Source organism: Drosophila teissieri, chromosome X (genome assembly GCF_016746235.2).
Source record: "Drosophila teissieri strain GT53w chromosome X, Prin_Dtei_1.1, whole genome shotgun sequence".
Classification (NCBI taxonomy): Eukaryota; Metazoa; Arthropoda; class Insecta; order Diptera; family Drosophilidae; genus Drosophila; species Drosophila teissieri.
This window is the reverse complement of record NC_053034.1, coordinates 5,180,765-5,206,539: the sequence shown is the minus strand read 5'-3', so window position 1 is coordinate 5,206,539 and position 25,775 is coordinate 5,180,765. Positions and strand designations below refer to the sequence as shown.

General features: G+C 40.1%; 1 protein-coding gene and 1 non-coding gene across 2 annotated transcripts; both read right to left on the bottom strand.

Moving 5' to 3' along the window:
• Positions 1 to 15,676: 15,676 nt before the first annotated feature.
• On the bottom strand, positions 15,677 to 15,748 carry Trnaq-uug. Its single transcript has one exon. It is a non-coding gene; the product is annotated as a tRNA-Gln (tRNA).
• Positions 15,749 to 24,698: 8,950 nt separating this feature from the next.
• On the bottom strand, positions 24,699 to 25,555 carry LOC122624600. Its single transcript, XM_043804240.1, has one exon. The coding sequence runs from the start codon at positions 25,387 to 25,389 to the stop codon at positions 24,817 to 24,819; it is 573 nt and encodes a 190-aa protein (XP_043660175.1). The 5' UTR covers positions 25,390 to 25,555; the 3' UTR covers positions 24,699 to 24,816.
• Positions 25,556 to 25,775: the final 220 nt, after the last annotated feature.

Below are 25,775 nucleotides of genomic sequence, written 5' to 3'. Positions count from 1 at the left end.
TTGATCCCTCGCATTTATGAATGAATTGCCCGGGAGCCAGAGAAATGAGAAATCTAATGAAATTTCCAAATGGGCGCGGCATAAAAGCGGATACTTTGCCACCGATAGCGAATTCAGATTCAGATACAGATACATTGCCATAGATAAACGCCTCAGTTATTGTTGGCTTGATTATTCCATTTTGATGGAATGCCATCGCGAATGCTTAGCCGATTATTCAAAATATACAAATCGATATTAAATTAGTTCACCCGATCAAAAACTATTTCCAAACAGTGCTAATGAAGTGTTGAAAGAAATTAGGAAAATTTGTTATTCTCGGCTGGTTTACTTTCAGTGTTGCGGGAAAATACAGGAAATCTGTTCTGATCCAAATACCTAATGTGCCTGCTAGAGAAAAATTGTAGTACTTAAAAGTTAAGTATATTAAACCATAAATTCATGTGGTTAAAACTTAGTGATGATCAAAAAAAGAAATGAAATCTCTTTACTTCGATATAATACACATCATTCATGTAATTATTCAATTAAGTATACAAATTTAATTATATTCGATTTCTTATTACAAATTTATGCAAAGTAACATACGCTGAAAGTCAAAATGTAGCCATCGACTTGACAATATAAATTACTTTGCAAAAGAAATGAGCAATATGAAAGCTAAAAGAACCCAGCCTCCGAGATGAGATCACTTCTGATTGATCATCAGCAGCTCGGACAAAGAGATCATACATATATGAGTAATAGAGATCCAACATATCGAGAGTTAGGGAGATATGGGTGGGCTAAACGGCCCCACACTGGCCCACTAATCAACTTCTTTAGTTGGTCTTCGCGAAATAAGAATGAGAATACCGAAAACTAACGATTTCGAAGGCGATGGCGTAATAGATCGACGGCGGTTAACTTTTATCGCGTATTGCGTAAGCGTTTTCCTTCCAGTGTGTGTGATAGTAATAAGAGTAATTTATATGTACACCCGTGTGCTGTGTGTTGGTATTACCATATAATTAGATACTCGAGAGTTTCTTGACACTGCGTGGAGCGTGTTACCTCGATGGCAACTTTGAATTTCGAGCCTCGAAATTGTATCGAACAGTTTATCAGCTCTATTAACAGATCTCTCAAGTGTTCGAGCTCGTTTTTGTATTTTTTTTTTCATTATTATTATTATTTTTTTTTTGCCAGCAACGCGAGTTCTAAAGAGAATGAAACAAAAAAAAAGATACTCGGTTTCTCGGAGCTTTGTTCAAGTGGTTCTTTGCTTGAATGGTTGGTGCCTGAAAAGTAGTTTCCCCCCGAGCCTCTAAGCCATTCCGCTCCCGCCGCTCCAAAATGGAGCCAGAAACTCTTCATCACCGGAGGGGCTGGCTTCTTGGAAACCCCCCCAACAAGAAGATAACAAGAAGTTGCAAAAAACAAAAAAAAGTATAAGAACTTAAAAGGTAAAAATAAAACTAATTAAAGTCAGGAACTCAGGCGCAGGATATATAATTGAAATTATTATTACTTTGAACTTTTTGTATTTATTAATTTATTATAAACAAAAAGGAAGTTATCTAGTTTCCTATTAACATATTTCCCTCTTTTTTTTGTTTTTACGTCGAGCCCTCGTGACCATTTAAATCCCTTTGAGCATAATCTAATAACCGATTCGAAAAACCAAACCAAGCTTGAAGTTCAATTGATCGGAAATCTTGGTGGCTTCTCTAATTCCCAGGGAAACGTTTTTTTTTCTTTTTTTTTTTGTCAACAAAAAGTGCGTAAATTGCACAGTGGAAGAAGCAGAAGGAAGGAGACAACAGTAAGTGGGAGTGAGCGAGAGAAGGCCAGTCAAGTATGTGAACTTTTTTCTGTTTGGGTTTTCGCTGTTCTTTATTTATTTATTTTTTTTTTGCGTTAAACATTTTTTTTTGTTTCTGGAGGGGGGGCAAATTTTGCCAGAAAGGGAAAACCTGAAATGACTGAAGTAAGAGAAAAATAAAAGAAGCAGCAGCCATAAGCAAAGAAACAAAACAAAAATGCGAAGCGAACAAAAAAATCTCATATTATTTTGGCCTTCAAAAATTTTTGGCGGGCAATGAACCAACAACAACAGAGAGAGAGAGAGAGAGAGCACGCACACAGCCAGACGGGCAGAAAGAGAGGGGGCTAGTCGGAGGCAGCGGTTTACATACCAATGAAAGAGATAAAAGGGCGCGGGGGCGGGTGAGATGGAATGATATTGGCGGAGGGCGGATGGGGGAGGGAGGCACGGCACATTCCCCGACATGTGAGTGTGTACACAGAACAAAAATACTTCACGCTGCGGATCAAAAATATAAACAAAGGGCATCTTAAGAACAACGTTTTTGATGCCAAATATTGAATGGTAGTTGTCAGTTGTAGTTTCTCCTTTTGAAACAAAATATCTAGTACCATGTCCCCAGTGTAGCTGGAGCAGCTTGCACCCCCGCCACGCCCCCTTTCACGTCTCACCCCTCCCCAACAACACATTGCGTGCAGACTTTCAAGTAGACAGCAACGCAACAATATCAGAGAAAGAGAAACCGAGAGAAGCCGCCCCTTCTCGCCCCACAGCCCACCACTCCTTCTTTGCCCACCCAGCCCTCACTCGCAAAAAACACGCTTTCGGCACACTGTGCCACCGCAAGGGCACATGGCGGCCACGGAAGGAATTCTTTAGGTAGCATTTAGGGCAAGCCAGGAAGCCGTACACGAAAAGTAGTTATATTTATTATTCCATATGTTGAATACAACCATTAGCGAAAACTTGAACTAATGCATTAATATTGGGTTGTGAACCCCATTTTGAGGTGCCTTGCACCACTGTGCCAGTTGGGTGGGGCAGACAGACACAGACATGGCCAAAAGGCTGCCGAGTGGTTCTGGCACTGGTGCGCCAAGGAACTTATGCGATATCCATAAAAGTACAATGTGTGGTAATGAATTGGGGGGCAGACCGGGCGGCCAGGATGCTTGGACAGCAGACAGGGTCGCGAAAGGGGGAGAGGGGCAGTGCAGTGGAGGGGAGGGGAAAGGGGAGCACCAGAGGCAGACGACGGCGGCTTCGTTTCACACGGTCATGCTTTACATGGTAAGTAAATTTTGAGTGATGCGCTGGAATAAAAAGGAACTCAATAAGTACACTGACAAAATAGGGAATAATTTGTAATGGCACTTGTTGGCATTGATTAAGTTAAATAAATTGAAGAATCGTATATTTATGTTTGATAACGACTGCTTAAGTTCAGGGGATTGTGTTTACCAATAAAAGCTTTTAATCGAAACAGGATTTGATATATCAGGGCAACTAGAGTTTAATTTCGGTCAGTGTATCGCGGTCTCGAAGACAGCAAAAACAACATCATCATCGTCGTCAACAGGGCAATGTCTACGAGTCCATCGCTCATCGTCGGCTCCACTTCACAAACCGTAAAAATGTTTAACTTGTGTCTAATTTGTGAATACAAAGTGAAGGAACTCTTCCTGCCGTGCATTTAAAACCCCGACGGTTCCACAAATTCAAGGAGGCAAAGGAGGCAAAGGAGGGCGTGGCAGTTGCAGCAACCTGTTGCCTTCGCTTGGCGACGTACCACCGAGTTGGTCTCTGAAAGATGGATTCCAGCCAGAAATAAAAGCCTGGCTGTTAATGGAGCCATTGAAGATGTTGATTTTTGGCACTTAATTGCGAGTTCAATTTGCCAATGCAAAATCCCCTGCATCAACTTTTGCTTTGGAGACAAAAGTGAATGCTTTAATGCAATAGAGATAGTTTTTTACATGTTTTTTTTTTGTTCCAATGATTGTTTATCCATAAAGGTAATTTAAACCATTTTACGAATTGAATTCGAGTGATATTTTACTCCAAATGAAATAGAGCGGCAACCAACTGGGGAAAAAGAGTTAAGCCCGCAGAAAAAAAAACCAAGTAAAGGAATCATCATATAAAAGTCGGGGCACGCTCTGCTGGGCAAATGAACTTAAAATTCCGCTTACGTTTTGCCTGCTTAATAGGATTCCTTTTATTTCTCATTTTTTCGGACTTTCTGCGCCTTCCTTTAAAAACCTGCGAGCGTAGAGGAGGTGGAGTGATCACTTCCAGCTCAAACTGTGAACCCAACTCAACGTTTTTTTTTTGCGTTTGGGGCTTACCTAAGAAATTATTTGGAATTTTCTAGCGATAGCTTTGTCCTCCAAGTTGTTTAAAATTTTTGAAATTACTTCAGAAACATTTAATACGGTTCTTGCCGAAAATTTTGTTATGTATAGCTTTAAGTAGCTGAAACCCAATCACGTTAAGAAAAATAATACAATTCTTGAGAAAGCCACTGGAAATATTTGCATCAGCTTCAGTGCTAATGCTATCATTGTTAATTAAATGAGAAATGTAAAGCTGTTGTTATTGATAATGAAATAGTGTTAACACTCCGTTAAAGTTGTAAGATTGACCTAGATGCACGTTCATGTGTGGTTCACTTTATTTCATCAATTATTAACTGAGGGAACTGAGGAAATGAGGAAAAATTATATTACTGTTGGTATTACCTAACTCTGTTGTTGAATTTTAATGCAACAAGTTTAAATTATATAAATTTAAATGAAATAAACTAACATATATTTAGTTTTGGTTTGGTTTCAGCGCGTCAATTGAATGCAGCAATATTGAAGTGCGAATCATTGGGCTTCTGCCCAAATATAATTTTCCCATGTGCCAAAATCGAATAAAGTGAAATAATTGGCGATCTTTGTTATGTATACCTCTTACACCGCCCCAATTTTTTGCTTGATTTTGTTTATATATAAATTTTTTTTTTTGCCATCTTATGAGTCGCCAAACGACTTTATCAGAGAATTCGGCGATTGTCAAAGGGGGCAAAAAATAGAGTCAAATCAAATCAAATGGGCAATTAATCAATCAAAAACGAGAAACTACAACTGCGAACTTTGGAACAATTGTCACTTGATTCGGTGCCTGGCCAAAATTCCAAAAAGAGAGATATGGCCAAAAGCAATTCGATGCGGCCCAAACGAACTTAGGCCCAACAATTAGTTGGCAATTGTAAATGGCTGCTCACCCCCAAAAAATGTCAGAAAAATACGCATTATTTTCCTGATTGCCAACCGTATCTAAAGCGATATGCGATTGTTGTTTTAGCCACTTTTTTTTTATAGCGACCTGCTCTCGATCTGAATCTCGATCTCGAACCGAAATTCAGATCAATTTTGGACCGATTTGATCTAAGCTGTTGCTAGGCCAACTTAACGGGTCGATTATTAGGCAAATCAAGGAATTTCAATGCATGTGCTTAGCATATTCAACGCGACAGGTTCGATATTTTGTATCTGCTCTTTTGTCGGCACAACTCCATTGAATACGATTTCTAGGGATGATGCCATGTCCAACATTCGATCCGAATTCGTGACTTTATGAGGCACAAATCTAAACAAACCGGTTAAAGGGGGGGTTTCTTTAAAAATCAATGCAGATCATCTTTCTATAAACATATTGAAATATTTTGTATGTACATTAAATTGCATTTATTAAGCATATGTACAATATCCAAGAGGGGACAAGCCAACAGTTAAACTACAGATCGTGTCACGCTATCACCTCTGTTTTGTAGTTCTTTTTTTTGCAGCAAAAAACAACTTTAATTCAAGTCGATCGTTCGGATTAGATTGAGATTTCATTAATTAGTCGATGTGTTTGAATGCCTGTCGCAGCGATTTCGCCCGATATGCTCACCTAGTTGTTGTTGCCAAGGGGTCTTTCGATATTCAGTCTTCAGTCTACAATCTTCAGTCTTCAATCTTCTGGGGATGACTCGATCCACCTGAGCCGTCGCGTCTGACTGTTGTCAAATCAATGCCATTTCAAACATTTCGTATGCAAATGAATCGTTTGAGGCGTCGCATAAATTATAAGCATAAAATGACAACTACGAGTCGAGCGGAAAGAGGTTTCAAATATTATTAACTGACCGCATAGCAGCAGCACGTGCGGCTCAAAAACGAGTTATTTTTTATGTATTTCGGGGGGTTGTCCGGGGGAAATTGGCATTTTGCGTAGGCCAAGAGAAGTAACTCCCAAGATATATGTGCGAAATGTTGCCACAATTCCCATAAAATCCGGCCAGAACACACACAAGAAATAACCAAGTCGTGATAAGGAGCAGGGCTGAAAATATGTTAGGCTGCTCGCAACGAGAGTTTCAATACTCTAATGCACAATCAAATGATATCAACATTATAAAGTTTAAAAAAGTCCAAAAATTATACTTTAGATTTTGTTACTAAGTAATCTATTAGCAATGCAGATTGGTGGTGGGGGATTTCAGCTTAATGACTGAACTACTGCGTAGCCCCATTTGCAGAGTATGGAAAAAGGGTCTGCGGTCCTCGAAAGTATCGGTCCTAAAAGCCTCCAGCCGCGGCATCATCGTTTTTAAGTTCAAAAGGAAACGCCAGAAAGATATGCGAGGAGTTTCGCGTTTTGTCTTCTTTGTTTTTTTTTTTTGGTTTTTGGTTTTTTTTTTTTGGGGCTTTGGCTTTTTAGGGCAACAAGATTTCATTCCATTTTAACTGGAATCAAATTACGAAACCGACGACAATCATGAAGACGATGATGAGGGCTAGCAGCGAGTCGCCAAATAAAAAATTGTGAATGGACCGTATCAAAATGGAGATTGTGGGAAAGGAGTAAATGGCTTAAAAGGTTTTTTTTTGTTTTGCTACGAGACTAGAACTAAACTGAAACAAAATCCAGAGGGTTTCGAACATTTGTTTGGATAATATACTTTAATACTATACATAGATATTCTTGAAATACTAAAGATTCGTTTTATGCAGGACTCTCAATGCAAAAGTAAACGTTTCTCTGTAATTTGTCAAACCTTTTTTTTTTCCAGATATTACACAATTTTAAAATCTCGCAACATTTTGGGGCTGGGCCCATTTTTGTGTTAATTTTTTCACAAAGTGAAAGTTTCTATTGCTTTGCCAAAAACGAAAAGGAGAAGAAACTTTTTCTTAGCAAGCCCATAATGAGCCCATAATACCTAGCCGCGATATTTTGCCGATCATGAAAGAAACAGAAAAATGTAAAAAAAAAGGCTGCGAGCATCTTAGTTATTTCTTTTCCTTTTTATGTTTTGGGGCAGGAAGCAAACTAAGATCGAGTTTTGGGATCTGGCGACCGTCACACAATTTGGCATTGACAACGGTGGCGTCCCCCCTCCCCAACCCGCTCTGAAGAAAAAAAAGGGTTAAGAACGATGGGGGGCGGGGACCAGCAAGAGGTTAAGGGAAGTGGAACGCCGCGGGCATAAAGTTCACACTCGTAAGTAAATAAATTTAAATGGCGGCACTTCTGTTAATCTTCTTCTTGAGCTTGTATTTATTTTGAATTTTTGTTTTGTGTCTTGGCTTTTTTTTTTTTTATTTATTTATTTTCTTGTCTCGTGTGCCTTTTTTTGATTTTTTCCTTGTGGATTTCTGTGAGCTTCACGAAACGTTTTTCATAAGAAATTCAACAGGCAAGCTAAAGATTTCGTTTCTTGAGCGAGTTGGGCATTAAGATTTTTATGGTTATTAATTTGCTAAGTAATACGAAGACGTTAAGGAAAGATCGTTGGGGTTGTGCAAAAAAAAAAATGAAAATAAAAATAAAAACCAGGTTGAGACCACAAAGGGTCCCGAAAACGAAAAATAAAATAAAAATATAACCTGGGAGGGAGTTCTGTGAATGAAGAGCACTTTGCATTGAAAACAAGCGTTTTTTCGCTCGAAAATTTCGCGCAGGAATTGTGCCTCATAAATAATCAGGACCTAAAAATAAGGTTAGCCATCCTGAGTTTTGAAAGTTTGTTATTTTTAGTAAGCAGAAGAACATTTTCTAAAAGCGAATGAACTTTGTCTGTTATTTTACGTATGTATGTAAGAAGTAAGAGACAGACCTTCCGTCTGTCAATCACCTATGTATGCATGTATGTAGTTCATTAGTGCCCAGATGTATTTAAACGACTCTTCACTAAAATGTACCCTTGATATTTCGAATTCCCATTCCCAAACAAGTCTAGGGTCTATGATGGAACAAAGTGTGCTAATCCACACGGCCACAAATCAACTTTAAGTGGCTTTCAGCGCGAAGTCTCTCTAATTAAATTCTGAACGCAAATAACTTTCAATTTCCTTCGGGCCACAAAAATATATAAAAAATGTTAGGTATGCGTACAAACATGAGCAAACATACAACATCTGACCATATATGTAATTATAAGGGCTCGCTTGTCGGCTATAATAAATACATAAATAATTAAGTGAAAAGAAAACAGAAACATAGCTTGAGGCCCGAAGTCGAGCCCAAAAATCGAGCCCTTCATTGTCAACCTTCTGTCGTTTGATTAGACCTCCTCGTCTATATATATACATATATGTATATGTATGTGTATACGTTTATAGGTATATATGTATGTATATACATATGTTCACATAAACCTGACAAATCAAGCTGGCACATGACGATACGATCCCGAGACCCCCAGCGATTCACCATAAAAAGCGATCCAAACGACCAACTATGTATACACCACCCCGGGCACCCAGATACAACACCTCCCCCCGCATTTTGATCTATGTGTGGGTCGAGTATGTAAATGGGTGTTTTAAATATTTATAAAATTTAATTGCGTTTGTTATGCGTATTTGCCGACTGCCTCCGAATGTTGGACTACCTCAAACACGCACATTTTTTTCATATTCACACTCTGTCTCTGGCCACAGGCGACGAAACTGACGAAAGCCAACTCTTATAGGAGGTATTTTTGTTTTTTAATTTTAGAAGGTTATTAACTGAAATATTCACTAATAGTGGACAACAGTTAATGATTACTTTTGTTTAAATGCCATTAAACTGCTCGGCAAAGAGAAACTCTTGGAAAACCAATAATTCAAATCGAACTTTATGTAAAACCACATATTTACTTTTATTGAAGTAAACAAAAACTATGACAATATTCAATTTTTATTGTAGGAAAAGAGATCTCAACATATTGACTGAGCAAATTAGCAAAACATTGACCCACGACCACCTTGTCGCCTCCATCGATGCGTTAGACTTCAGAATGTTGGGCCGAAGAGCGAAACAGAACTTAGATATTCCCCGCGATTCCCGTTTCGATCCATAGCAACCATTCATGGAGCAAGCCAATCTACTCAACAGAAATTTATGTAACTGCGCAGATAGATTGTATTTCTTTTGCCTTTTTGGTTTTGGTTTCGGTTTTTTTGATTATTTTTTTTTATTTTATTTTTTGGGGGGGTTCTGAACAGCTGAGCACACGAGTGCTTAGAAGCCAGTAACCAGTAACCATTACGCAGTTCCTATTCCTTTTGTTAATTGTAAGTGGCATTTTTAATAGGGTTTTTGTCGTTCTCTTCTTTTAAAATTGCGATACTTATGTTTGTGGGCATTGTAGTTTTGGCCAGCTGTCTGAGGCTGTGAGGCTTTTGATCAGGTCTACTAAATGGCTTTGTAATTCAAAGTTGTGGAAATCAATACCAACTTTTTCTTAATTATATGTATTTATATTAAGGCTTTGGAGGGATGACCGGAATGAGGTATAAAAAGCTACGATTAGCTTAAGCGTTATTTTTTTGCAACCTTAAAAAAGGTTCATTGCAATTATTTGATTATAAAAATGGTTTATTATGGTTACCTGTAATTTATGCAACCCGTAGGCCGTTTGGCGGAGTTATCAGAGATTTCTGGAGATGACCTCGTCTATCCTAGTAATGAAAAATTGAGTTTGGGCTTTGACAAATCGGGCTTTTTAGATGAACGCGTGTCGCGAATAGAGAAAGACAAATGGGTGTTGCCGAGCAATTTAAAATTCAAATTATTGGTGGCTTTCCCAAATATATAAATAAATATGTATTAAAGACGTTTGGTCGTCTGGGGCCGCCGGCTGTTTGGATCCGAAGTTGTAATTGGTTGGAGGGGATGGGATGTATACAGATGACGCCACCAGGTTGGCTTTTTCAGGGGCTGGATGTGGATATGTGGGTCTGCGTTTTGGTTTACATTTTCGTTTTGGGTTTTGACGGCGTTTTTGGGGGGCGTGAAAGACAGACACTACGCCTAACGGCTCGATACTCACACGCCGCTTAATTGACTGCCATAATTGCGGCCCAGAAATCGTTTTCCAATCATTAGTTGAGCGTTTCTAAGACCATTCGGTTAACTCCTCCCAGGCGAACTGCGTACACCCAAAGAAATGCAGTGCCTTTAAGGTATATTATTTTTCACATGAAATTAAGTAGGCATCTAAGCCATATATGTATGCTTTGTGTGTATTGTGAGTTTCCCGGTGTAATTTCTTTGAGTGCACAAGTGGAGTAAGTGTATCTAGTGGGAAATATCGAGAGGACGGCAAAAGTGCCAGGTCGCTAATTGTAGCCGGGGAAATTAGAGCGGTTCGTCTCTAGGATTTGTGTTAATTTCGGCTCGCCGCCCAGCTCGATCGGATTTTATTTTACCTTATTTTATTGCAGGTCCCGAGTGCTACCTGAAGGTTTTGGGCGGTTAGGTCTGTTTCGGTACTCTTTGGTCATTAGGCCTAGTTTCCAGATTCGCCGCCGCTGTATCTGCAGATACATAGATACATAGCTACATATGTTTGCCCAGAAATCTATCGGTTTCGGCAAAGCTATTGGTATAGGCAAAGGTATCGGTTCGTTCGCACAATGTTTGCTCAAGCAATTCATTAATCATTGATAATTACATTAAATGTAGGCCTACCTGCGCATGCGTCGCCTAATGAACATCATGAACAGTCTGAGCTGAAGTTTTCGGTTAGTTTCTGAACGTTTAGTTTCTAATTTTTGAACTTGTTGCCAGGCCAGCGGACCGGACCGGGTTGTTGTTGTTTTTTTAATTGCCCGTGAATTATAGAAACACGGGACACTCGGTCAGGCCCGGTTTTTCAAAGTTGGAGCGTGTTTTCTGCTACGTGCAGGGGCATTATCAAGTCTGAATCTATTTAAACCCTTTTCTGCGGAAAGCGTTTCGACCAAAAACTTTTAAACTTAAAAATAGCTCGCCAGACTCAGCGAAGGTAACGCGCAGACTTTGTGCTTAAAGTTACAGATTAAAATTATGCATTGTTAATTAATTTATAAGTGTTAAATCTGATATTTTTAATTAATAAGAAACATTTCAATAAATTTAAGGCAATTTTTGCTAAAATTCCCTAGTTTAGTACCCTGTATATTACAGCACCACACGGGCGCCACTACCAATCCCATTTGTAGTCGCAATCCCTGATATTCCGTAGATACATCCACTTGAACTCCGGCCAGACAATAAAGCACTCGAGAAATGAACATGAATTTTGGGCCTGGCCCGCGAATCGGGGCCAAAATGCAATGGCAACGGGCAAAATCCATATGCCGGGGCTCTTCGACTTGGTATTTTCTTTTCTTAGCTTTTATTTTTCCTCCTTATTCTGCCACTGCTGCCGAGGCATGAATCATGCGCTGCGGCTAATGCATTTTCACGAGGCTGGCCAAAGAAAAACCTGCGCACCGGGCCGAGGCCAAAATCGCAGACGTTGTTGGCCAAATGCGTCGACAACGATGTCTTTAAGCAGCTTTTTAGTGTCTTAAGAGGGGTTTACACAAAACAGGGGGCCATCGAGGAGGGGGGCTATCGAAGCAGTGAAGGGGTGGGGGTTACGTTGGGGGTGGGGGGCAAGGAAAAATCAGTGGCAGCGTAGTTACCCACCAGATGGCGTCATCGTTAGCGTCAACGCCACCGGCCGGCTTAGTCAGACTTTGAACATTGAATCGATATTCGCAGAGGGTATTTTGCCAGAGCTCCATGGGCATATTATTGCTAAGGTGATTTAAACACCCTAAAACACCTTTTAAAGTGATTTCAAGACATTTGAGATTTGTGTGGCTCATTGCGAGATTAACTGTTACACATTTACTTAGATACATTTCTGGAAATCACTTTGCCAAAATGCATGATCTGGGTATCAACCGATCGACCTCTTGTAATTCCCACTTGTTCAATGACTCGCCGCTGCGAGAGTTCACCAACTATGTGGGCAGCGTACAGTTCAACCGAATATCCAAGTCATCGCCACAGTACATTGTATATAGATAGTATACATATGTATGTGTATAGAAATCTGTATCGGCTAATTGGGCGCTTCTAATCAATGCTTACCCGCTCACTAATTCTGTTTTTAGACCACTAAAAGCCAAAAACAAAAAAAAGAGAGATGTAAGCATGAATCTAGTACATTGCGAATATTATGACACCAATGTCCAAAAGCGAAACCATCGGGCGAACGATTGGCGCCGTCGCCACAGCGGTCAGTAACCAAAATGTTGAAATTCAGATATATCCATAAGTGGTGGCACTCGCCATTCGCAGTTTGGGAAATTACCGCTGCAGCCGCATTATGAATAATGCATCCGTTAATTTGTCTGCGACTTCTGGCCATGTAATTGATGCGTCCAGCGAAGAAGTGTCAAAGTGCCCGCGGAATCCCCAAAAGCCTATAACACTGATTGATTCGTGTCGTTTTCAAGGCAGCGCACTTTTAATGGACTTCTTCCCAGCTTAGGCACAACACTTTGGCCATTTAAGTGACTGAAGCAATATAATTAAAACAGATCTTTTGGATTCTTATCATGATTGAGCCGTGCTGATTTCTGGTTGTAAGAATTGGAGTATTGAAACAAGTTTATAAAAGACTGGGCTGTGTCTTGATACAGATAAAATCTCCTATGTATAATTATTAATGTGTGTCCTCGAAAAAAGTGCCACAATTTTAAGGAAATTAGTTAATGTCCAAATGAATTACTAAATCAAAGTCTACATATAGTGTACACAGGAAGTGGGGTCTTAAATCAAAGCGCCTAACAATATCTATTTAGGAATCAATTTTGCCAAGTCGTTCTCAACTACAACACCCAACAATACCTATCTGGGCAGTCCATCTTCGTGTTTGGATCATCTTTGTCATTTTGGGTCACCTAGTGGGCCATGTAGGCCTTTCTGGGAATATCTACTGCTTGTCGCGATCGATATCTCTTTTTTTTGGGGCTGTTGTTGGATGGTTTTGTTCCTCGATGGTCTGACAATTTAATTCCCGATGCCTTCATTCATGTCCGCACTACAGCTCTCCTCTTTTTTAAGTCTTAGTTTCCATTTAATTTTTTTTGTATTTCCACTTTTTTTGTGTTGTCGAACATTTTCGAGTTTTTCTAAAATTTTGTTGCTGCCGGCAATTAACACAAAAACATTAATTAAGTTACGAACTAATGTCTCTTGGACATCAGTATACCCGGCCCTGACAGACAACCAGACGACATGACTATAAGTCCATATAAATATAGACAGCAGCGGTCATTCAGGCAGGAGTTATTTTATTTCCGACAGGAATTGCAGTGCATTGAAATTTAATAATAATTCCCTAAAAAGAGGGAAAAATTGAATTGGTCCTCATGTCGGAGACAAGGCAATTAATACTTCTTTTGACCATACCTATGTCATTGAACGCAGCTGTATGCGTTTTAGTTGGTGTGAATGAGTGGAGATGAGGCAAGAAACATACGAACGATTTGTTTTAGGCCTGCCTGCCAGTTCCTCCTGGCTGCTAAAACAAATTTAAACATTTCAATGGTGAAATACGTTATAAATGAATGGTCGTTGTAACGGGCAGACGCCACTGGTCACCGAGGGGGGGGGGCGAAAATGGAGAGGGGGAGCGGCGACACACGCGCAACAATTGTCTCGCAAGAAGGCCAAAACGAAAAAAGCATGGCGGACAAGTGTCTGGGATGGGGATGGGGATGGGGATGTGGAATGGGGATGCTGCCCCCGGCTTCAGCTGTCCATTTGTTAGTTTTCCAGTTTCAGTTTTTCTTGCCGGCATACAGTCAACTCACTCCAGATAAGGGTATACCTAGCAAGTGGCTTTTGAAGCCTAAAGCCTAAGAATCATCAAGCGGCTCTTAAAATTAATTTTCTTATTTACTAATATCTCCAATTACTACGCATACAACAATGGTACATAAACATGCGACTACCTTACAAATTGAAACTACTCTTCGATGCATGAAGAATTATGCGGCAACAGTGATTATTAAAGACGCAAGGACTTCCATGCTGACTTCTGGGTGTACACGGTACTATTTTGGCTCATCAAGTTTCGCAGACAGACAATGAACGCGTGCTGCCACAGGGTAAGTGGCACATCCATAATGACGAGCATCCATGTCCATGTCCATGTCCAGTGGGCTCTACCAACTGCGAAAAGCAGCTCGTAGGCATTTCGCTAATTGAGCCGCTACAAGTCCCCGTAAATAAAAAAGTGTACATTTTTTTTTTTGTTTTTAACCTCACGTCCATTTGGCCGTACATCCATTCATCCATCGCTTGTGAAAATTTGTGTTAGCATTTCCGGCCCTAGTTTTAGCTCTGGCCATCTGTAGAATCGAGCAACTTTTACTTTTTGGCTTTGGATTTGCTTTTGGTTGTGGCTTTTGGTTACTTTTGTTGTTTTAGTTTCTACAATTTAATATCTAAGTCCGTATATTTTAACAAAGCCCTTCATGGCCCTCTGTTGCCAAGCGCGTCGAGTTAGCCACCATTAAAGGGCCGCTTAAAGGCCAGCAAAACGAGAAAAATTAATAGAAAAAGCCTAAGTGAAGGCCGGCCTTAACTGTGCCCCAAACATTTGCGCGTGTGGCCGAAAAAAATAGAAACACAGAAACAAAATTTATTACGGAACCGCCGCACAAATGGAGCCAAAACCGAAAGAAAAAATTAACGAACAACAATTTTTTGTTTGACAAGCAAACACGAAAGGAAGCTTGATTCGAATATCAGCGAAGATTCGGTGCTCTTATTAAATCTGGTATAATATCGCCATATATTGGTATTGATACTGGTGAATTCAATTTGTTAATATTGACTTTTAAATGTAAATTACAATTGTGTTTTACAAATCAAGGGAGCAATATTTTTATAAATCTGTAGTAGACAGCCTTAAATTTGTGTATAGCTAATCGATGGGATTTGATTTTTAAAAGCGGCTTTTCCGGGTGATTCCCGTGTGCTTTTCCCCCACCCCGTGTCATTTCAATCCGGTTGGGTTAATGCCCGGATCGCCGACACACTCCGTACTCCCGACTCCAATCGATTCCCAGTCTCTCACGCTGACCATTCACAAAGATGTCATATCTCGCCCCCTGTCATATCACGTGACACAAATCAAATTCACACCGCAGTCAAAAAGAAAAAAAAAGGTGGTATATATGTATGTGGATATATATAAACGTCGCCCTGAATTCATTTCAATGGGTTTTCTATCGCTTGGGGAATGGGAGATGGTTCCGGGGTTGGCCTATGCCAATTGTGCAAATAGAAACGACAAGTTTGTCGACTTGATTAACGAGATAATGACCAATGAAGTGCCGACTATTGACCAATATACCCCCTCCCCGGTTCCCCAACAACTATATAGTCAAATATCAGCACCGTATATGAGCAGAGGGTCCAAACCGCTGTCAATCATCTGCCACACGATAAGCGACCCTCAAGAAAAAAACAAAAAAAAAAAGAAAACCCAGACAAAAAAAAATATAACAACCGACCAGGTTCTACCGAGATTTGAACTCGGATCGCTGGATTCAAAGTCCAGAGTGCTAACCATTACACCATAGAACCGGATAAATGCGCTGCTGCAAAATTCCAGCCAAGCGAAAATCGGCGCATCTGTGAGCGAAGGAGAGAGGTGGAGTGCAGTTCAGGCTCTGGTTTTATAAATAGCCCGTTTCGTCCCGCTCACTCCCACTAGGCCTCTGATGGGGGTCAGTACACGGAGCGAAATAGGGTCTTAAACAGGACGAGTTAAAGTACATGCATCTTCTAAAATAAGCTGAAATCTTTCGCATATTTATAATTTTTTGAATATAACTATCCTCTTTTAAAATGTTTGTAAAGCAATATTACCCATTTGTTTTTTAAAACCATATGTTTTTAAAACTTAAAACATCCAATTAAATAGTGGTTTTAAGTGTAGAGGAAGAGAGCATCTAAAAGAGAGAGAGAGCGAATTGCATGCGGGAGCCAAGGACGTCATCCCAGTTGGTGTCGAAAGTCCTTGTAGGCGAATGTGTGTGTGGGTGTCTCTCAATGTGGTGCACTTCGTCAGTGGGAAGCGGACTATTTATCAATTGCTAGATAGCGGCTGAATTTCATTACGTAATTACGTCGATTGAAATGTTACGTTTTGCACAAACAGTGCTCGTCAATATATCCTTAGAGACTTACCGTATAATTGGATTAAGTGTTGGACTTCAAAAAGGTTTCTCTAATAAATAAAGGCACTCGAAAAATCTGATTTGTAACATTGTTACCTCAAACATATTTTATTATATTCGACAGCTACATGTAAGGGTATCGAAATTGCGCACACATTTTTCAACTGATTATTTATTTGTATTTTCCTATGTCAAATATTTATACACAAACTTCGTTCTTCCGCTCTCGACGTGAAAAGGGTCTTCGTGATCGAAATATCGAGATAACCCCTATTTTTTTTTTTTGCCATACTTCGGTTGGGGTGAGGATCTGCAGAAGCGAAAAGAACAACAAACCCAAGTTGCCACTTAGGGAGGGTCCTCGAAAACGGGATGCATTCGAAGGGAAGTCCCTACGATAAATACATACTTGCAACTGCGTTGTAATAAGTGATAGTAATACACGTGCTGTGTAATACAATGCTGAGCTCAACAAAGAACGTGCGTAATTACCAAAGGATGGGACTTCCTTTTAAGGAAAGCTCTGAGAATCGTTCCAAAAATATGAAGATGTGGTTATACATTTTTATTTCTATTTCAACAGGCATTCCTTTACCACTGTAATTTCGAGCAGGGATTGTATAACTTGGGGTGGTTCTTGGCACCCTTCCCATGCAGAGAGGGTTCTTGAAAACCAGCAACAGGCTGCGACATGTCTGCTCCTGACAAGGGTCAATTATGCGCATCAATTAAACTGTATTCAAACTGAAATTAACAATTATGTAGTCTGGCTCCTGCATTTGCGTTGTAACCCAAATAGGAGTAGTAATCAAACGGGGAGGGGCAGAAACTTTTGTTGCCAAAAGGAACAGCCTCTAGACATCTAGACAATTACAATTACATTTATGGCGGCGCAAAAAGACGCGTTTTTGTTGTCTACTCATTATCATAGTCGACCCGCCGAAAATCAGGGCGTTGAATTATCAAAAGGTTTAGATTCTAGGGCCGCCGCCGATCTGGTCTTTCGAAAGAAATAGAAATAGAAAAAAAACCGCATGGTTTCTGTTCAAGAAACTCAGACACGTAACTGTGAAACATAAAAATTGACAAATCGAAAACGAGTTGTCCGCACGCACCTCAACATATTTACACCTGATCATAGGCCCCTTTTTCGACGCTTTATGGGTTTTGCGATCACTTCTTGGGCCCCATGGTCACCCATTGAATTCCTGATTCAGCACGTTCTTTTCCACCCATTCGGAGTAATAAAAATTCTCTCCAAATCTGTGACCCATACTAAAGACGATCATTAGCATTTGGAGTGGAATTGCGTCATGTAATGCAAGGGGTAATACTCGGTCTACTTAAAGAGGTCGCAAAGGAAAAATACAACGAAATTTACATGTGTGTTTGGGAGAATTCCTTTTTAAGTAAGTAATATGTGTTTTGATTTTTAGAGAAATTATCCTCCAAAATTGCAGTTTATAACTATTTGTTAAGCTGGAAGGAGTTGTGGGAAAAGTTCTGGAAAATGAATAGTTAAGTACTCAATATACCGGCTATAGTTTTATGTAATCCCTACCTACCAAGATAAGCAAAGTTGGAATCATAAAAATGCAATGAAAAAACCAGGTAAACTGACTTTTACCTGAAGCCGTTGCTATCTGCCCCGACTTCATTGAACGATTCGGGCTGTAAATAACTAAATATTTGTATTTCATTTTCGGGGGAACTCACTGATAAACGATGTCGACTATTTTAAATTAAATTTCTTATATATGTATATATATTTTATGACAATTTTTATATTGGGTGCCACCCTCCGAGTTTGTCTGGGTAATATTTACACTTCTGATCGCCCGGGGCGATAAGTCCTTCTCCGGCCCCTCGAAAATAAGTGTCCGTTGCGGTTGGTATGCAACTACAGTGGGCATCGATTCGGTAGTCCTAATGTAGTCTTGCAATGTAAATTAAACATTTTAAACTAGCAAAAGCCCTTAAGCTATTTCGTTTTAATGCAGCTTTATATGTTTCCATTTGATAAATTCGGCGAGCTTTAGATCATACTTATCGACAGTCTACTGTGTAATAAACGTACAAACTACAAGAATCGCGTCTCATTCCCCTTTCGAATCCGATAGGCGCTCGACACGCATCTAATCTCCCGACAGATATCATTCCGCATTGGAATAGAAATATATAAATTTTAAGCTAAAGACAAATTAATGGATGCCGGCGCAAATATTTGCCACGTCACTCCGTCAAGTGATTTCAATACCATAGCCTTTGGCGGGACTGTACCATTAGAAGGGTTTTCCTTTATTTTGCTTATTGTTATCCAAATTTCGGTTACCTACTCGGTGGCACAAGGACAAGCTTCTTCTGTAGGGAAGTGGAAAAAGGGGGTTCAACCACCTTTTCGCTTTTTCGATAAATCTGAATCTTTTTGTTTCCCGGCCATTCATTACGCTTTGATTATTGTTTGCCAACTGAATGAAAGTTTGTCCTTTTGCGGAGCACTTCAACTACTGGGCTGTACAGGTAAGAAGCCTGCCTTTGTCTTGGCTTTTCTGAGGATTTGAGCTTCTTTTGGTTTTTCGGGTTTTGAATTTCAGCCACGAACTTTTTTTTGTTATTGGGATCGCCGAAAAGAGCGGTTCACAGGCTCGTCATAATGACGCATATTATTCTACATCATTCCACATATTATTCGATGTATATTATACCCGCGACCCACAAAACTGACAACTGTAAATGCTTTTCAAATGTTTTCCCCATCCGACCGTGCGCTTTTCCACTTTTCACATTCGTTTCTATCTAAGTGCCGGCGAGTGGAAAATGTGTCAGACGCTTTTGTGTAATGCGTAGCGACAGAAAATCGGGCTGTAGCTTCGTCACTTGCCATATATGTATAGTGTCGTCCAGAGCTAAAAAAAAACCGATCGCGAAAATTCGGCGAAAATATGAACATTTTTGTGACGCTTAAAATGCTGAAAAACGCATAATTATATATAATATGTTTCTAAATACCTTAATTTGTAGTTGTAATAGCACAGTAGATAAATTCATTAAAAGTGGAGGAATTTCAACAAAATTCGTAAGTTCTTTAAATGAAATGTGATAAATTACAAATAATTTGTAAATATTCAGTTCGTTAACAAACGAATTCAAATATGTATACGAAAATTAAGCATTTTAGGGCCTATCATATTTTATAGCATCGCTAGTTGGAAGCAAAAAGTTCGATTTAATCTGTAAATAAGCTAATGGCCATCGAAAAGTTTTTGAAACTTAAATGCATGTATGCTAATTTAAGCGCTTGAGAGGCTCGTCTGCTAAAGAGAAACCTACAACTATTTCCAGAAAATTTAAGCAAAGTCGGTTCGGCATTCTTAATGTGACAATCGTGGCGAGATAACTAATTTAATTAATGCATAACCATAATGATTATTTTCGTAATTATATACACACTGCCGATGAATATGCAAGCACAAAGATGAGACCAAAAAACATAAATAAATAAAACTGGATATCTCTATGAAACTATAAAACGATGAAACTCGTTTGCTAACTGTGGACAACTAATGACGAACCAAGTTTCAAGTTTAGGCCAACTTGGCGACAGGTGCAGGGCCCATCCCAAAAAAATCCAATAATCATGACGTCATGGCCATCGTCGACTGCTCGTAAAGACATAGATACACGCAGAGAAAGTTTGTATACCGTTTGTAGCCAAAACGATGTTTGTCAGATGATACATTAAACTTATACATTACCATTTATTACTACCATAGTTTTTCTACATTATAATGATATTTTATTTATAAGCTTGTTTCTCCGAAATATAAACCAACAAAGTATTTCAGCAAGGATTTTAGTGAAATCTATGAAATGTTAATTTTTTTTGTAAGTGCAAAATTATGCATATTTTATTGTGCGGCCAAATTAAATGGGCATTCAGATATGAATTAAGTTTAATCAATGCAAATGATTTGCACTAATTTAGCAACAAGTTTTTGGTGTCAGTTTGCTTAACTTCCTAGTTTGCCTGGCACAGTGTTCCCTCGTTAACAGGTCCCTCATAATGAGCTGCGGAAATGCTTGTTAACCGAACTCGAAGTGGAGATCGCAATTAACAAGTTATTATTGCCGAACTTAACTCGTTTGCTAATTGTAAGAGCATTTCGGTCTGCGCCTTCATTTTTCAGCTGGAAACCGCTTTTTAAGGACCAAAACGTATAGGCTATCTTGGATCCAAAGATCTCGCGAAAATGTGATTCATTGGCGCTGTGTTACAAGTTGATTGGAATTTCTTAGAATCATTTCGCGTTGTTTGTTCAGCTCGGACAACAATTCGAACGAATCTGTTTTGGATCTCTGATTCATCGTTCTATGCAGTAGAATATTAGCATGCTAAGCAACTGCAGATATCATCCGTATATTTACAATAAATTAGACAAGTCGGATTATTAATCGCAATGAAATCGGGCCTAATGTGTTTCTTTTTGAAATGCTACAAGTTAAAGCAAAGGTAAAGTTAAAGGTAAAGGTAAGGCAGCTACAATTAAATTGTTTAAAAATGAATGTGTTATTGGTCTGAATAGATGAATAGAAATGTAATTAATGAATCATGGCCAATTTCGGATCTACTCAAGCGAACCCCGGCCCAGAAGCACATCATCGAATTGGTCAAGTTAGTTGACCCACAGTTGGACTCGTTCGCTGCATTGCCATTCCATTCACAATTCACAATTCACAATATCATCTAAAGTAATACCCCGAAAACTGCGGCACACTCCCCTAAAATACCCACAGTATGGTTGCCCATTCACTTGCAGTTGCCAGGTTGCCGGCATCGTGATCGGACAATCAATTTAGCTGCATTCGTCGTTCTGCGAATCGAGTGATTCACTCGAATGCAGCTCTAGTTTTTGCTCTCTCCCACGCCATCGTAGTATGTATCTGAATGCGAATGCATGTGAATGAGTCTGAGTTTGAGTCACTGCGACTGTAACGGGTTTTCTGCACGGCGAGAAAATATTGCTGCCGTGCGAGAGCTGGCATTTTTAAAAATATACAAAAATCTTCAATCATATCCATTCCTCCATCAATGCTGAGATTTGCTGAGGTTTTTCGCAATCCAGAGCCCTTTCGCCCAGTGTAGCCCCCAATCATTTCGCAATTATTGATTTTGCCAGTGCAAATAGTTGGCAAGCTGTGATTTCTGAGCCGCGTTTTTGTGTGTGCGCACAATATTTGAACGGACGACGACGCCTTTCCTGGTAATTTAAAAAATTTTGTGTACACAGTTTGTTAAGATTCGTAAACAAATCACGTTAAACAACAATGCGCAAGCGCAGCTGCGTCGGCACGCAGCTTTTTTGAATTTCGCGCCGTCGCCAAACATGCAATACACATGCATACAGATACAGATGCAGATATGGATCGAGTATATATATATATACATACTATATGGCGATATGGTACATATCGCAAGATGCCGGTTGCGTTGGCGTCGCCTCACATTTTGACCGTTTCTTTTTGAACACATTGGCGGGCATTCATTAAAGATATGGCGGCTAGGATAGGGAAAATCGGGCATATCCAATCGTGGTGTCGCTTGGTATTAGCTTAAAATAATTCATTATATATTATGCATGTAATAGTCACTTTTTATAACACTATGTATGTATGTTAGATATTGATAATAATGCAAGAGTACTATGTGCTGTCCTAGGGATTACATTTTAAGAACATTCCAATATGGCTGTTTATTTCTGAACTGCATTATGGGTGAACAGTGTTTGTATTATGCTACTAAATAATTGATTTATATTTTCCTTACTTTCCAGGGTAGTCATGGTGCGTTCCTGTGCCCTGGCGAACTTTTCGTTTGTGGCCTCTGTGTTCCATTTCGCATTCATTAGCAGTATTCGCACTCTTTCCGTCTCTCCGATGTCCGCATTCATTTTGCATGCATCGTTTTTTATTTTATTTTATTTTGTTATTTTTGTTTTTGCTTAACGACGCCGCAGTCTGCCGATCGGTTGTATTTTTTTTCTTTTTGTTTTTTTTCTGTTTTTTTTTTAATAAACACGCCAAGACAACGACGGAAAAAAGAGCAAAAGCTGGCAGCGCCGGCAACAGCGGACAAAAATGCAAAAATAAAATAAGAAAATAAGAGGAATAAAAAATAAGAGGAGACTGCGCCAATGCCGGCCGGCTTTTTTAACCGACTGAGTCACTGCAGGTTTTTGAACTTGCTAAAATCGCTGCGCAGTCGCATTCGCCGTGCAATATTCAGCGCGCTCTTTTCCTGGCTTCTATGCTTTTTCTTTTTCTTGTTATACCCGTTACTCGTAGAGTAAAAGGGTATACTAGATTCGTTGAAAAGTATGTAACAGGCAGAAGGAAGCGTTTCCGACCATATAAAGTATATATATTCTTGATCAGGATCAATAGCCGAGTCGATCTGGCCATGTCCGTCTGTCCGTCCGTCTGTCCGTCTGTCCGTCTGTCCGTCTGTCCGTCTGTCCGTCTGTCCGTCCGTATGAACGTCGAGATCTCAGGAACTACAAAAGGTAGAAAGTTGAGATTAAGCATACTGACTCCTGAGACATAGACGCAGCGCAAGTTTGTCGATTCATGTTGCCACGCCCCCTCTAACGCCCACAAACCGCGCAAAACTGCCACGCCCACACTTTTGAAAAATGTTCTGATATTTTTTCATTTTTGTATTAGTCTTATAAATTTCTAACGATTTGCCGAACAACTTTTTGCCACGCCCACTCTAACGCCCACAAACCGCCCAAAGCTGCTACGCCCACACTTTTGAAAAATGTTTTGATATTTTTTCATTTTTGTATTAGTCTTATAAATTTCTAACGATTTGCCGAACAACTTTTTGCCACGCCCACTCTAACGCCCACAAACCGCCCAAAGCTGCTACGCCCACACTTTTGAAAAATGTTTTGATATTTTTTCATTTTTGTATTAGTCTTCTAAATTTCTATCGATTTGCCAAAAAACATTTTGCCACGCCCACTCTAGCGCCCACAAACCGCCAAAAACTGTAACGGGTATCAGATAGTCGGGGAACTCGACTATAGCGTTCTCTCTTGTTTTATTTTGGCCTTTTTGGTCCTTTTCTTTTGCGGTTTCTGTTGTGTTTCGCTGATTCTCGGTTGGCTGGGGGGCTTTTGTGTGATTTTTGTTGTATTTACAAATCTCTTGATTGTTTCTGCGGTTACAAGCGTCACAGTACAGGACCCAATCGATAGAGTGGAATTCAATGGAAGCAAAATAGTACATACATATGCTCTATCGATTTGTATATGGCATTAATGTTTCAGTAGTCTGTTTTGTATGACATTTGTACAGCACGCACAAATGTTTCCAGTTATTATTACATATTACGCATACGCAGCGTGTACGCACTACCAATTTTAATATTAGTTATCGAAAAGAAGATGAATATCTAGTGAAGCCTTTCGAAATATTTAATACTTGACTAGTGTTTGGTTCAGCCACTGTGCTTCCTCAAAATTATCTGCGATATTGTTTCCTTCATTTTCGATGCGCTCAGCTTTGATTCATAAAATAAATGGATCGCCTTTTAATTGCAACAAATGAGTTTGTCTGTTGAATATAGCTTCCCCTGATTTCCCCGGAATCCCCCAAATTCCCGCAGCCCGGTGAAATGCAAATGACGACATGATTAGCCCCAAAGGGGGGATTATGATCCGATCTGCCTTCTGCGATCTCCGATCGCTCAGAGCCATCATAAAAACCCGTCGACGGGGTCCCGCAACTGGCAATTAATTAAAATGCATAAATTATTACCCACTCGCCGAGTTCGCGGCTCTTTTCCGCACATTTGTCGGTCGTTTTAATGCCGCCGGTTTATTAGCATTCTGCCCCCGAGATTGACGCCTCCCGGCTCCCAAAAGTAGGCCACATTTATTCGGCCATGTCCTTGACTCGCTCCCGGAAATATTTTCAGGTTCTTAGTTCTTATCAACTGGTTATGACATAGCTTTAAATATAATATTATTTTTAAGTTGGTAGAACGAAACCCATTTACTTATGCATTTGTGTATTTAATTAAACATTTCAAGAGCACGACCATCTTAACTCATGCCTTTTATTCGCTGCTTTTTTGGCTTCAGAGTGGGGATCAGCTCATTTGGCTCATTTGGGGCTCGCCGCTGACGTTGTAAATTGAAGCTAAAATGTTATCCCCAGCTGGATCTCTCTGGATCTTTGGATGATGGAGGTCGAGTGCTGGCAGCGCTGGAGACACAAAGGGGAAGACAAAAGAGATGGAGACACTTAAGTTTTTTGGTCGTGCTGCGAATGTGACAAAACAATTAATGTTTATTTTTGCATTTTAATTTGCCAACATTAATTGCAAGTTTATTGAGCTGAAAGCCAACGAACCCATCCACTGGCCTTGGCTGTGAATAGGTTCTCTTCTGGGAGGTCCAGTGATCTTCATTTTGCCGAAAGGGTCATGGTCATCAGGACGACAAACATGGAGTGGGCCAGCAGGTTGAACTCGGCACCAAGTCCCTTCCAGTAGTAGTCGAGGATAACAGAACCGTGGCGAGCTGCAAAAGCGATGGCAGCCAAGCCGCCGTACAGATTGCTGGACTGGTTGACGCCCAGGAAAAGCAGGGAGACGACGTTGCCCAGGAGTGTGAGTTCCTTCAGGGTCTCCGTGGAGGTGTCCTCGGTGTCAGCCCATTTGGCCATCATGTCGTAGACCAATGGCACCACAAAACAGGTGTGGGCCAAGGCCAGGCTGGGATTGGTGGACTTCAGATAGAGCTCGATATTGGTCAAAGGCAGCGGCACTATCTCCATGATGCCCGACGTAATCAGCCGCACCCGATTGCACTCATCATCGTCGTTGCTCGCCGCCCGCACCATCCCCAAAATTCCGTGGACCAGGCTTAAGGCCGCTGTTGCATAACCATAGGGCGTTTCCAGGGGGTGGAGGGTGTACATCGCATAGCCGGAACTGACCACCAACAGACTGTTGAACAATGCGTCCATCAGCAGCATCTCTTGCTTTCAATTTCAGTGCCCTTAAATCTGATACTGTTCAACTGGCCCTTCTGACATAGTTTGCCCTCTGATTTTGTTTGGCTTTTCAGTGCGTCAACGGAAAATTTAGTGTTAGTCAACTTGTTTTAGCCCATTTCAATGGCTATTGGGTTTGACAGAAGAGACAAAGCTAACCCTTAAAGTAGACACCTCTATAATTTAGGCAACTGCCTGAAACCGCGATATTCTTGACCAAATGAAATGCTTCAAAACGAACTTTTGCATTTGGAAGTACGATTACGCTCGAATAGGGCAAACACAAGTTTATTAGTATTTTTAGTCACAAGCCTTTATGGCTAGATCGCTTAAGATGTCAGGATGGCAATAACTATATATGGCAAGTC

Bases quoted from the DNA above. Each gene is read 5' to 3' on its own strand.
- LOC122624600 (XM_043804240.1), bottom strand. From the start codon at position 25,389: ATGCTGCTGATGGACGCATTGTTCAACAGTCTGTTGGTGGTCAGTTCC.